Source organism: Taurulus bubalis, assembly GCF_910589615.1.
Source record: "Taurulus bubalis genome assembly, chromosome: 1".
Taxonomy (NCBI): Eukaryota; Metazoa; Chordata; class Actinopteri; order Perciformes; family Cottidae; genus Taurulus; species Taurulus bubalis.
The window spans coordinates 6,453,034-6,466,847 of NC_136589.1; the positions used below are offsets into that span (position 1 = coordinate 6,453,034).

A 13,814-nucleotide genomic window follows, 5' to 3' on the forward strand; every position below is an offset into this window, starting at 1 on the left:
TGCAAGTGGGGACGTCGGGCTCTCTAAGGCCAAAATAAACAAAAACTCCACACAAACTAGAAAATAAGGAGTTCAACTGTTCAACAGAAAAAAACATACTGAGCTCCCTAACTGACCACAAAACAGGAGGAAACAGAAATGGCAATGTGAATGGCAAGAGAACCAACAGGGCTCGCCCAAAGTTACCAAGACTGGTTACCAAACACCTCCAAGTAGCCATGACAGGACAACTAAGACCTGAACCAAGGAACAATTAAGCCAGGTGTGACTGTCATACATAGTTAACTGATAAAAGCACTAGTTACATGTCAAGGGCCAATTCATTTTTAAATGCTTTAGAAACAGATGGCCTTTAAAATAAAAAATACATTTGAGTATAGTATATCTCTTCTCTTCAAACCACTAGATATTATTTAAGAACAATACAAATGGTATAGACCAGAATTTGTGTCAGAGTTTTTGTCAGAACCCGCCCTCTAGTGGCTATGGGGAAACAGATGAGTTATAATCAGTTACGTTAAAAGTAACTCACATCAACACCCAAACGCAAATTTTAAATATTTAAAATGACCGCCAGATTTCAATAATGACTTTCGTTTTAAATATCCAAATACGGTATTATATTTTCAAAGCACTGAGTTTATGAACAAATAAACATAGACTGGAAATAAAGCCCCCCCACATTAAATGACACTATTAGTGTTTTAGTGAACCACAGTCGGAAGGTTTTGAACATTGTTTTATGTGGGCGTGCGTATCTTTCGGTAGAAACATGTGGATGCATCTATACTCAAACCAAATTGTTATCTTGTAAAGCTGAATTTTGATATAAATCTATAGCTCCCCTTCAGTTTAATATCAGGTTGGTGTCGAAGATCACACAAGAAAGTCTGTAACTACAAAACTGAACCTGTCAGCAGGTTGAATGTGTCAGCCAGGAAGCGAGAAGGGCAATGCGGAAGATAATAAGCTTTGCACAGTGGTGTGGGTGTGCCGGCGCGCGCGTATACGCCGCGTAAAGCGCGAGCCACGCCACCACCAAGAGGGGTTCCCCTTTCCAACAGTACGGCTTTTTTAATGTGTGAAAACTCGGACGACAAACAACAAGGAAGTCCCGCAGAGGACTATTTGAATACCTGAACTCAAAGTAAACTTTCTGAAATTGAAATTACCAGATTTGAAGATTACCTAAATCACCTTTGCGACTCTCTTCGTGCGCCCTTGCGACGGATTTAAGTCTCCAATGCCCAAAGGGTGCAGGAGAAAGAGCTCCAAGGACTTGGGGCTTTCTGAGACTGGAATAAATGAGGGATCGCGTGTAGAGCGAAGAACTGCCGGGAAGGCATCTCAGATTTGCAATGATCTCATTCAGATAGTCGTCCCGCCGACTGTGATGGATGCGCCCCGGGTACCGCAGGTCACCATCACCCCGGAGGGTGGCGGCTCCTCTCGGGAGATGCAGCAAGAGGACTGGGATGATGCTGTGGACGGTACCCTACGCAGGAAACTGTCCAACTCGTCCATCTCCTCCACGGGGTCCTCTGCTGTGGAGTCCGAGGATGATTTACTCAGCGACAACGAGAGCAAAAGCAAAGGCATCGTCACTTTAGAGCATCTGGTGGACACCGGAGAGGTGAGTACACTGCGAGGAGAGGACGAGCAAGACCTTAAGACGGCCGTTGAAGGAGCTCTTTAGTTTGAGTTATCATGCATCACTGCAGATTTACCAGCAAATCATGTCCACTTATGTGGAGCATCCTGAAGTTATGTATTGTCATGTGCACAACAATAACAGTGAAGCAGTCAATACTCTCTCAAATATGGATGAAAAAGGAAATCACACAACTTCAAAATGAAAGAAAAGAACAAATAAATGAATAGAATAGAATGTACATAAAATAATATATACATGTGTGGTCGACGGGTACTATGAATAAACTGTAATGCAAACAGGTTGTTTATTAAATAAATGCACATGTGAAATGAGAATCAGTTCCCTGATGATGCAGGGCTGGATGTTTATACCAACTTTTTTAATCTGCATCCCCTGTAATTAAAGTGAATATAAAGTTACAGAACAGAGCTGACGATTAGAAAACCATAAACAGTGAAGCACAGCAGCAAATAAACAGCAATCGGCAAACTACTTCCTCATAGAGGACCACTGGGATCTCTGACTGCAGAAAGGAGCCAATAACACAGTATTTGTTCAGAATTAGTCGTTCTTTTAGCCCATAATCATGTCATATAAGTGAGTTCTGCAGCAACAACAACATGCATTTTTTCTGTGGGAAATTAGTCACTTCTACATTTCACAAGTTATTTTTGCGTATGCTGTTTTGAGATCTGGGAAATGTCAGTTGTCACGTGTTGGTCAGAGTCCCACTGCTTTTCTCTCGCTGAAGATCGTGTGAAAAGAAAGATTAAACATCCTTGAGAGAGCGCACGATACTCTTTTAGAACAAATGTATTGTCCCCATTGAAATCATATTATCCCTCCTTGTTTAATGTCTTATCAGAGCCTTAATGAGACAGGCGCCTTAAGGAGCCCAGGCGCTGTATGAATGCAAACCAACAGAGAAGCTGCGGAAAGCTTGATTACCTTTGTGTCACATCCCATTGTTTACTGCAAATAATCTTAGAGGCCATGTGGTACAATTTAAATGAGCTTCAGCTTAATGTCATTTCGTAGTATTCTTGTTATGTCGATAATATTACTATTATTTTGCACAGGCTATTAAGTGGATAACTTATTGCACATATGTGCAAACATAATAATACAAATGCATCTGTTGCATTAAATGTCAGCTGGCGTTTTGTAACTATAACTCCTGACCTTTATCGCTGTGCGGCCTCCTTCAGCACACAGCCCGGTGTTGAGGGATTGCCCTTTATAGACGTTGTGGGTGGAAACTTGTTTGACATTCTTGGCTGATTACCTGCGGCCAACACGTCTTAGTCTTATTGAACATGATTGCGTGTGCATGCAAATAGAGCAGTGTTATATATTTCAGAAGCAATCATTTTGATTGACTATTTAGATTTGAACAGAACAAAACTTATTGTAGCAGCTTTTACTTGATAGTCATCTCAACAACATAATCTGCTTTTTGTCTCCACTGTCATCATGTTATACTCAGACTGTGTGCGTGTGTGTGTGTGTGTGTGTGTGTGTGTGTTTTATGATGCCACTGCTTCTCTTTGCCTTCTCCATACAAGGTCTAGCTGTCACCTTATATTAAACAGACTGAATACACATTGCCTGTTAAGCCTCCATGTTTGTGTGTATTAGAGAGAGAGAGAGAGAGAGAGAGAGAGAGAGAGAGAGAGAGCGAGAGAGAGAGACTGATCCATCAAGTGAGGCTCAGTGTGAAGGCTTTCCCAAATACAAGTCCATACTCTTCACTGTCTCTTAAAGTCATTATAACTTCAAGTGAAAACATGTTGGTCGTGCCACCTCTGAAAATAGTCCTGATTATGCCCACACATCAGCCCATGCACGCACACGCACACACACACACACACACGCACACACACACACACACACACACACACACACACACACACACACACACACATATGTTTGTCTGTGGTCAGTAGCCAGTTTGAGCCTTGGCCTTTGACATTTGAGAAAGAACCACTTCAGGAAGTCAAAAATGCATGTGTATGCATACTTTTGCTAGTTCACACTTGAATGCATGTTTAATAAAGATTAAAGTGCACAGCAAAGCGCTTTTTAATGGACATGCAATGGATTCTGCAGTGGTTTACATCCCATTAGCAATTCAAGATGACAACAGTGTAACATGGAAGGCCACTTCTTGACCTCATGAGTTATAATGGTTGGCCCACAGCAGTGTTTGGCTGAGTGAGTCACATCGTCTCAGCATTTGTTCTCCTCACTGCTTGGATATGAATTGTTGGAACCTGGTGAAATTTGCTTTCTGTGTCTGCAGCGTTGCTAATGACAACTCTGACTGTTCAGTACAACATGATGTCAGTTTGTCATACACACACAACAGGCCTGGTGTTACAAAGAAAAGGTGCGTCTGTCTGACAGAAAGCGAGCGTTGGATCTCAACCTTTTTTCAAGTAATCCCTAACCAGCGCAAAGCATTTTTGGTTGAAAAAACAATGTAATACACAGCACTGTGCCATCAGTTTCTGATTTAATATACAACATATACAATTCAGTTTAAGAACTTACACTTTATATTATTGAATACTTATTAAACATTGAATTTATGCTAATGCTTCTAACCACGAGTGTTGAAGAAACCATGCAACCATTAGGCTAATCGAACAGAAGAGCAGTAGGTTCCCTTTAATACATACAACTGTGTATCTTTGTATTAATACATGGTGAAAAGTACTCAAGTAAAATTTTTCGGTACTTGTACTTTATTTGAATATTTATATTTTCTGCCACCTTTTGCTTCACTGCATTTCAGGGAAATATTGTACCATTTACTCTTCTTCCTTTATCTGCTGGCTATGAGCAGATACTATTATAAATAAGATTCTACATAAAAAAAACTTCACACAATAAATGTATATTACAAACTAACATATTTTCAGGATTAAACCAGTTTTTCTCACCCATTGGCTTGTGATGCCTCATAAATACAGTGTGTAGTTGAGCCGCCCCGTAGATGAGTTGTTAGCGGTTCAAGAACCAAAGAGGTCAAATAATCCAATTATCTACTAAGTGTCTGAATACTTTTGATGCACTCTTCTTTAAACAGTAAGCAAACCTGTTATTTCAAGTTCTAACTTGAGGGTGAAACCAGACATTTCCAGAGCGCTACCGGTAGAAACTCTTGTGGTTTCTGTCATCAAGGCTGGCTGGGACAGCTTGATGTGAATAACATGAAGTTTCAATGTCAGACTCTGTATAAAATATAAATATTGGCCTTCGAGCTGCAGGGTCGGTGGTTACATAAAAACACAGAGTTCAGATCTAAGTTTCCGTTCCCTCTCAGTCTGTGGATAAGACATAATACTACATGACTGCTGACTTATTATAGTGTTCTATTTTATTCTCTTTTCTTTTTGTTCACAGCTTTCTACAGTAATAATTTCACCACACATTGTACTGCGTATGATTTCTGTCTGACAAATAAACGTGATTTGATTTGATTCCTCTTTCTTTCAATCAAAATGTAATCAAATGGTAAGTAACTCACTGTAATAGAGTTAAAGACTCGCAGCAATACATAAACAAATGCTTGCTTGTGGAAGTCTAACACCTTCACAATGCGATATTATCAGTAAACAAGCAGCATTGCAGTAAGTGAAACATATCATCTGACATTTAACAGACTTGGCTGGCTGCTCAGAGCTTTGTGTTTCACTCACACGAGTCCCTGTTTCATTTCCTGTTTCAATCAGCACACGCAGAATAAATACAATGACCTCTCCAAAGCCTGAAGACATGCTCTGAGAACATGTACTTTCCTCTCCGAAGCCTGGGAGCTTTTCGTTGGGTGTAATTTTCTTATAATTATGATTGAGGTGATTGTAGTTTTGTAGATTCTAGAAATATAATTCTCTCATTATTAAAGTGAGTGTTATTTGAGATATGGTCATTTTTCCGCTAGAGAATAAAACAGACAGTTCTCTACAAGTGTGAAGAACTACTGTGTCTGTGAAATACGCAAGCTGTTGCTGTGTTTTTCTCTGTGTGTGTGTGTGTGTGTGTGTGTGTGTGTACATACTGAGAGACAGAGATGGAGAAAGAATGAGAAGGCGAGGGTGCTATGAGAAGAGTCCTGAAACAAATCACGGAAAAAATAACACCTCTGCCAAGACAAGATGATCTCCCGTCAGTCATCTTTTTTTTTGTTCAGGATTCAGTGCCTACTTTGATTAGCTCCAAATTATACCATATGACACCAACAAATTCTGACTTTGCTCACAAGGGAGTGGGAGTTGAGAGGCCAGACGCAAGGGCAGTGAGTGTCACCCTTGATTATTTGGTGTTAAACCCCTTAATATATAGCAATTTGACAAAGACAAATGATGCATGTTTAATTCAGTGTGATGTTCTGAATCCTACTTGATTATAAAAGCAATATAACCAGGAAATGTCTTTGACTGTAAACCGATGTTGGATAATAGATTCTTCTCTGTGAATCAAAGCCCATCGCCACAATAAGCTGGAGATGCTGAGTGCAGATATGAGTTTCCACAGAAATGGCATTTAACTGACCTAGACCGGAGGTTGCACAAGCCTGGCATCAGATTTACTGGGTAGAATTGCTTGATTTAATCATATTTTTATTCAGACAGAGGGTGGACTAAGGTCAGCACTTCCTCCTTTTCTCAAACCTCTGATGTGAACAACAACACAGATAAGACCCAGAAACTTTCCAATGATTCACTCACTTCTGTTTGTTTTCTCGCACTTCTTCTCCAGAGCAAGCCGTGGTGGAAGCTGAAGACTATCGTCCACTGGCCCTTCAGTGTTACGCAGAGGCGAAAACTGAACTGGGTTCAGCTAGCTGGGCATAAAGGTATGACCTGTTCAGATCATTGTTGAGTTGTTGCACTGACAGCTCTGTAGAATGAGAAAAGGGAGGGTAAGAGGTCAAGCACCAGCATTATGTCCTGTACTGTAATGGATGTTCGATCGGTTGGTTTCCTTTCCCACTATCTCCCTGCAACAGACACACATTCAATTCAAAAGTTACTTGTGAGTGAGAGTCCATGTCCAGCATATGTGCACATTACTGGGCACTTCCCTTTCTTATACCTCCTGTTTGTAAATGTCTGAAATCCAAAGCATCGGTCTTCATCCCATCTCAGGTAACTTCAAAGCAGCAGACGAGGGCAACATCCTGAAGAAGTTCTCGGAAAACGAGATGCAGTGTTTTGAGAAGCTGAGGGAAGATGCGCTGCTCCCATTTGTGCCCAGTTACCACGGCACTGTGGAAAAAGATGGAGAGTCTTTCCTTCATATGACCGACCTGCTGGTGAACTTTGACCTTCCCAATGTCATGGACTGCAAGATGGGAGTGAGGTAAGGAAGTAAGCTATTCATTTAATAAGAAGTTATAATAGATAGGCATTCATTTATAACTTCAACAATATTTTTTATTTCCATACTGGTAACTGTGTCAAACAGTCAAATTATTATAGCAGAAATGAACTACAATGTCATATCATTTCCTTGCTTATTTACTACTTTGAAATTGATGTCAATATTGAATGCTCATGTTCTGTTGACGTGCAGCCTGGCGGCAGTAGTGCCGCCTAAAGCGTTTTTTGCATCACAAGGGAACACCTGTTGTAACTGCAGGCTGTATGCTTGGCTTCCTGCCACAGCGGGCGGGGGGCCTCACTGTGTCATCTGCACAGGCACAAATATACACACGCAACACACATATATATAAGCAGGAATTCATTCTAATGAATGTATGCATGCACAGGCAAGCAGGTCTCTGAGCCTTACACACTTACAGACTTACACGTTACAACACAGATTGGAACAAATCGTTTTATTGTCTAGAAAGTGTGTGTGTCTGTATTACTGAGGCCACACACACACACACACACACACACACACACACACACTCAGGGTGTCCCTGGAGACTCCCCTTCACTCAAAAACACTCACAACCACAAAGTTTCAAACCACTAAGTTGCACTAACACACACTTAGACTTTCACACAGTTCAATGCTGCATGCTGGAGTCTACTCTCAGCTTCCCTCTTCAGCACAGAGGAAGTTAAGCTCACAAACTGAAACTGAAATTCACATCTGTTTGTACATAACGGTTTGATGTGAATACAACAACCCTGCATGTGCGGTTGTACTATTCACCAGCAGAGCTTTATTCTTTTAGAGTATGTGGCTCTCAGCTGAGCGTTTCAGTACCGGCATTACTTTGCACTCGTCAGCTTTTCATCAGTGAACATTTAACACTTAGGCCATGTAGTCTGAAAACATGCATCTCCTCCACCTGAAGGCCTTCTTCCTCCTGCTGTTTCAGGACGTACTTGGAGGAGGAGCTTGTTCGGGCAAGGGAGCGACCCAAGCCGAGGGAAGACCTGTACAAGAAAATGATGGAGGTGGACAGCGAAGGCCCAACTTCCCAGGAGCATTCCCAACAAGGCGTCACCAAACCTCGCTACATGCAGTGGAGGGAGACCATGAGCTCCACCAACACCCTGGGCTTCAGGATAGAAGGAATCAAGGTAGAGGGAGTGATGTACACACCATGCATTATATCATTGCACTCATTCAGTTGAGCAAGGCAGTGAAGAAAGTCGAATTGTACACATGAGCACAGTTACAAAAGCACAGAAGCAGAAGCATTTTATAAAAGGAGAGTGAATATTGGACTGATGCAACACAACTCCAAATAAATGCTGAGGTGGCTTTGTGTTTGCTGGATGCGTTAATAGGCAACTGTTTGCAAACACATTCACTTAATCAGGTGATGTTTTGCTTACAGCTTGTTCCATATTTGATTTAATTAGATCATGGAAGGTTTAACGATTGCACATGAATTCAGTACAATGACAGGTGAAAAGCAAGTTTATTGTGTCTAATATTTCCTCTCTTTCAGAAGTGGGACGGTACGTGTCGGACCGACTTCAAGAAAACCAGGTCGAAGCAAGATGTCGTCCAGGTGTTCAAGGACTTTGTCGGAGGGAACATGAACATCTTAGTACGTGAGAGTCAGTTGGCTTCTGCACACATATATGTTGTGTATTCATGCAAGTAAGGACATACACACAACATGTGTGTGCTCTGCATCTACACAAGGCAGGCACTCGCAGGCATTACCTGAAAGACATCGAATGGAAACAGCTCTCACATCCGTGTTCAGTGTTTGGACAAATATTAATTACTTTGTATACTCTGAGGCTGTTTGCATTCATCCACAGACTTTCCCTAACCTCTTTCCAAAGTAAATACAAAGTGTTTGAACTGTACATAGACAATATTTAGTGCAAATAATGTTGTTTGAGTTTTCTATTGGGAGGTTCCCAAATACTCACTGTGTCTACAGCCTTTCAGTTAACAAGTGTAGCTTATATTTTATGGATTTGTAAAAATCCATGTTAAATTGAATCATAGGCTTCAAGTAATGTTTTTATGATCCGCCAGTCCATGTTTTTTCTTGAAACACAGAAGTCTTACCTGAGCAGACTGACGGAGATCCGACAGGCCCTGAAGGCATCACACTTCTTCAGGCAACACGAGGTGATGACTGAAAAAAGGATAATAATAATACATTGTTGCAGCAGGAACTTCATCTGAAACTCAACGTGAGGGATCTAAACACCATTCCTCCAAAAACATGTTGTGGAGAAATTCCTTCACTTCCAGCTAAACTGCTGGACTCGTAATGTATGCAGGAATGGACGCATAGAAGCAGAAGTAGGATAAAGCAAAAGCTAATATGAAACCATTATTGTTCTTCGTAGGTCATTGGCAGCTCTCTCCTCTTCATCCATGACCACACCAGCAATGCACAGGTCTGGATCATTGACTTTGGCAAGACCACGGTGTTACCAGAGGGCCAGATGTTAAACCATGACATTCCCTGGCAGGAAGGCAACCGGGAGGATGGCTACCTGTGGGGGCTGGAAAACCTCATCCACACTCTGGAGTCTGTCAGCAATGAAGAGACAGGCGGAGAAACCTTTTGCTCAGATGCTAAAGAAAATAGCCAAACTACTGAAACACATGGCCAGTGACCTTTGACCTGTAGAGGGGTGAAAGGAAGTCAAATAATTTTAATGGACACCACAGAGAGACCCTTTGGGAAATTTAATAAATGTTGATGTGGGTGCTCAATGATAAATGTAAAACATGTACATAAATGGCACAAAAAGAGCAGCTTCATAAAGCGACTGACAGGAAAGACACAATAGACACTGAAGAGAGAAGATTGTCTCACAAGTTACTGAACGATTGAGCAAATTAACTGACACTAATTCAACTTCCTATAAAATGAACAGAAGTGAAAGTGTAAGGACTCTCAGATTCAGGGACGGACTGTTCTGTGTGAAGGGAATGCTCATGAAATGTGATTTAAAGCAAGGAGAGAATCCTTAGCCCTCCTTTTTACGGACTCACCCTCAGCTCTGACAACACATATGTAGGTGTAATATTAAAGGAGTAATTCAATGCAGTATGAAGCTCAAAAACCTCAGTCATATAACTACAACACATAACATATTGTAAATATAGTAATGCATACTGTATCCTTATGAGTGTATTATCTGTGTCACTTGTCTGACAAACTCTCTTATTGTAAATCAATTTATATGTCTTTCACTGATTTTTGTTCCTGTAATCAAACTTGTTATATCACACTTTTTGGGGGCTTTTTCAGAGATGTTGTGCAAATGAAATATATGAAAATGTACTTGGAATAAAAAGGGGATTTTATTTTAATTTGATTTTCAATAGCAAAACACATTTGTGGTATCTTTATATGTATGTTAGCCAGAGCAAAATTCAATCTGTGGAACTAATTAAACTCACACAAATAAGATCAATATATGTTGATTCATTTGGGGCACAGTTAGGTTAGAGAAAAGGGTAAAAGACAGTATATTGCATAGAATGTCTTTCTATTTTTGGTTGAGTCATTAACATAAAGAATACAGAACAAATAGATTTCAGTGAGAGTGAAATAAAACAAGACATGAAGAATATTCACTGTGAGCAAGACATGGGGGATTTCTTTCCTTCTCTGGAAAATAAATTCCACAGTAATCAATATGTCTAAATGGCAGAAATATGTCACTAAAAAGGAGTCTTTGGAAAATAATGTGAGCCTTTTGGTCGGTCACCATTTCTGAAAGCGGACTGTTGAGCAACGAAAATAACACTCACTAATATCAGCAGACCTGAGCATAAAAACATACAGAAAGACTATAAAACAACAAGTGTAACAATTCATTCAACATATTAAAAAATAAACTATCAACATGTTTAGACTCAAAATAAAGACATGCATAGGATACAACTACAACTACTACTGAAAAGAGCTTTTAACAGTTGAATCGTTGATTAATTGAATAAACTGAGATACCTGCAGAAGCACATTTGGTAGGTCTAAGGCTCAATACCTCTCCCTGCTGAGTAAACATCAGTACTACCAGCAAGACACCAGTAGATGCAGTGCAGTGGCATTTAATGGCAGTGGTCAACTACAACTACAGATCCTTTATTCACATACGTGAATAATAATAATTGAAAAAACAGCTAGAAATGCAATGGGTTAGTCCAGTGTAGGGAAGAGAATACAAAAATAGCAAATATGTTCACAGCTGCGTGGTCATCACATTACACGCTTATACATGTATGAGACCTCCTTCAGTCCAAGTAAATATTGAGACAAGGGGAAAGAGAATTGTCAAAAATATGCAATGCCAAATGAAGAGCTATGTAGTTTGGCAAAAAGAATCTCAGCACAGAAAAGGAAGTGATTTTCACAAGGAGTCAGCGCTTTCCAGAAACTACATAAAACACCATAAGTAAAAGGAAATATGCTTATTTGTTTTCTTGCAGAGTTCGAGGAAATCAATACCACTCTTATGTTTGCACAGTCAATTTGAAGCTACAGCCAGTAGCCGGTTAGCTTAGCTTAGCACAAAGACTGTAAACAGCTAGTCTGGCTCTAGAGGAAACACTATCTGCCTCCTTGCACCTCTAAAGCTCACCAACAAACACTTTATATGTTGTTCATTATAATCTGCACAAAAACAAAATGTAAAGTGTAAATGCTTTCCTGGCCAGAACAGTGACTTTCTTGTCCTCAGTGAGGTTTCCAGGAAGTCAGAGGCTGTCTGTGAACACCAGATCAAAACCAGCAGCATCAACTGGGAGGAGGTCAAAGTCACCAGGGGTCAGTGGGCAGCTGGAGAAAGATTCACATTTAACAACTCAGACTATCCTAAAATAAAAACAGGGTTTAGGGTTTCTTTGTGTGTCCTACCACTTATTCTCACGCCACCGAAAGTCCATCCTTACAAACATAAAACTAGTCAATCTCCATTTGATGTTGAAAACACCAAGTAAGTAGACCTTGAGTTGAGGGAAAAGATCAAAGACGTGTTATTGCTGTATAATAGGTATATGTGTTTTCACATTAATTAGGGTGAAAGCAACTCAGAGTCACGTTAGTGAACCATGTACCGCAAGTTCCTTATGTATGCGTACAATTATAACATGAAATGGTTTGAGTAACTCTACAGCCTTTACTGAATTTCAATCATTTGAAATTAAAATGTGTGAAATAAAAACACATTCTTGGGGATTCTCTCACCAATGGCTCAATATGTTCATGTTGTTATAGTCTTACTGTAAACCAATTACTACAAATACCAACAAAATATTTCCTATAATGCAACATATACTACTTTCAAAGCCTTCATGAAAAAAAAAGGTAGAAAAGGAGTCCAACTACAGCAGTTATTTAATCACAGGGCTGCATGTTGTCCAGTGTTTCCGCTACCAGTGTACCAGAGGCCCAGGAAAGAGCTCTGGGTCCCGCGTTGTCTTCCTGTATCACAGTGCAGAGGAGAGTCTGTGTTTTCCAGCATTCCAGGAGGCTCCAATAATGTGATGTTCTGCCTCTCATGCTGTAACAAAGCCCTCGTGGTCATGCGTTTTGTTCCAGAAATCTAGTCTCAGGTTGTGACATTTACTTTTCACATCGATCAGAAACCCTGTTACAGTGCGGCGTTTCTTAAATGGGGGTAACGCTGAGGTCTTCAGACAGAGAAAAGCCTGAGTCTCGGTCACGTGTGGGTTTCTCAGCTTTGGTGTATCTCCTCACGTCCTCGTGTCCGTAGCTGGCGTGGCGCTTCAGCAGCAGCTTGGGCATACAAGACGAGGAGGTATGGAGGCCTAAGGCCAGTCCCAAACTGGTCCCTGAGGAGACACTGGGGGCAGAGCTGGTGTTTGTCATGGCGTCTGGGGTTTTGGGCATGACCAAGGGAAGGCTCTCTGCCTCGTAGCTTTGCTCATCGTAGGCATAGTTGACGTTGCCACAGGGGAAACTCTGCAGCTTAGCCAGGTCCATACCAGCTTTTATGGCGCCACCTGTTGGGGTCTTCTGGGAGGACGAACTCGGGGGAGTTTTAACCTGACAGGACGGGGAGGAGGTTGAGGAAGAGCAGAGGCTGGAAGGGCTGAGGTGGGTGCTGGTGCACTCAGCCTCGTTGCTCTCTAAGGTTGGGTTGCAGGTCTGAGGAGTCAGTGTGGTGGAGACGGTGGTAGCAGAGCTTGAGAGCGGCATGGACTGAGTGTGAGCGAGTGTTTTCTTCCCCCGGAAGTTTTCCAAAACCCAGGAGCCATATGTGGGGTTCCACAGGTTCTTCGTCTTGTTCTTCAGCCTCTGGCTCCCTGAGGAGGAGCTGTTTCTGGAGCAAGGCCGGTGATGAGGAGGCTCAGGGTGGAGCCAGGGGCTTCCTGCTGACAAACCAGGGGCAGGAACAGGCTCGGCCCAGCACGGCTGCAAAGCCTCGCGACATGATGTCACTTCGTGGTGGACAGGTTGGGTCCTCTGGAGGAGGAGACGGGGCTTGGTCGGCTGTGGGGGCAGAGGTGTTGGACCAAGGCCCAGAGAGGAGAGACCTAGCTGGGAGGGGAAAGCCTGGGAAATAGGATGGGACACCAGGAGCGGCGTGAGGCTGGTGGAGGTGTGGTCAGAGGGGCGAATTATTGTGCTGCCTTTGTCCTCTGCGGTGGGGGTATATTCCACTGGCAGGGGTGTGTTGATCACATCTGGGTCCTGATACAGAGCAGTGAAGGGGAAAAGTAATTAAAAAAAAGGATGAAGGAC

At 41.7% G+C, this 13,814-nt stretch overlaps 2 protein-coding genes across 2 annotated transcripts in view; one reads left to right on the forward strand and one right to left on the reverse strand.

The window, feature by feature from the left end:
• Window positions 1–1,243: 1,243 nt before the first annotated feature.
• On the forward strand, window positions 1,244–11,036 carry itpka (inositol-trisphosphate 3-kinase A; the record flags this gene model as incomplete). Its single annotated transcript, XM_079216960.1, has 7 exons — window positions 1,244–1,633; window positions 6,419–6,515; window positions 6,808–7,021; window positions 7,995–8,199; window positions 8,574–8,675; window positions 9,143–9,214; window positions 9,439–11,036. The coding sequence occupies 7 exons, from the start codon at window positions 1,244–1,246 to the stop codon at window positions 9,709–9,711; spliced, it is 1,353 nt and encodes a 450-aa protein (XP_079073086.1). The 3' UTR covers window positions 9,712–11,036.
• Window positions 11,037–12,716: 1,680 nt separating this feature from the next.
• The window catches only part of ltk (leukocyte receptor tyrosine kinase), a gene marked incomplete at both ends in the record, with an annotated part of 44,441 nt that continues 43,343 nt past the window's right edge, over window positions 12,717–13,814 (reverse strand). Inside the window, one exon of the mRNA XM_079217838.1 lies at window positions 12,717–13,763. Coding sequence (XP_079073964.1) covers window positions 12,717–13,763 — 1,047 coding nt within the window. The remainder of the gene's footprint in view (window positions 13,764–13,814) is intronic.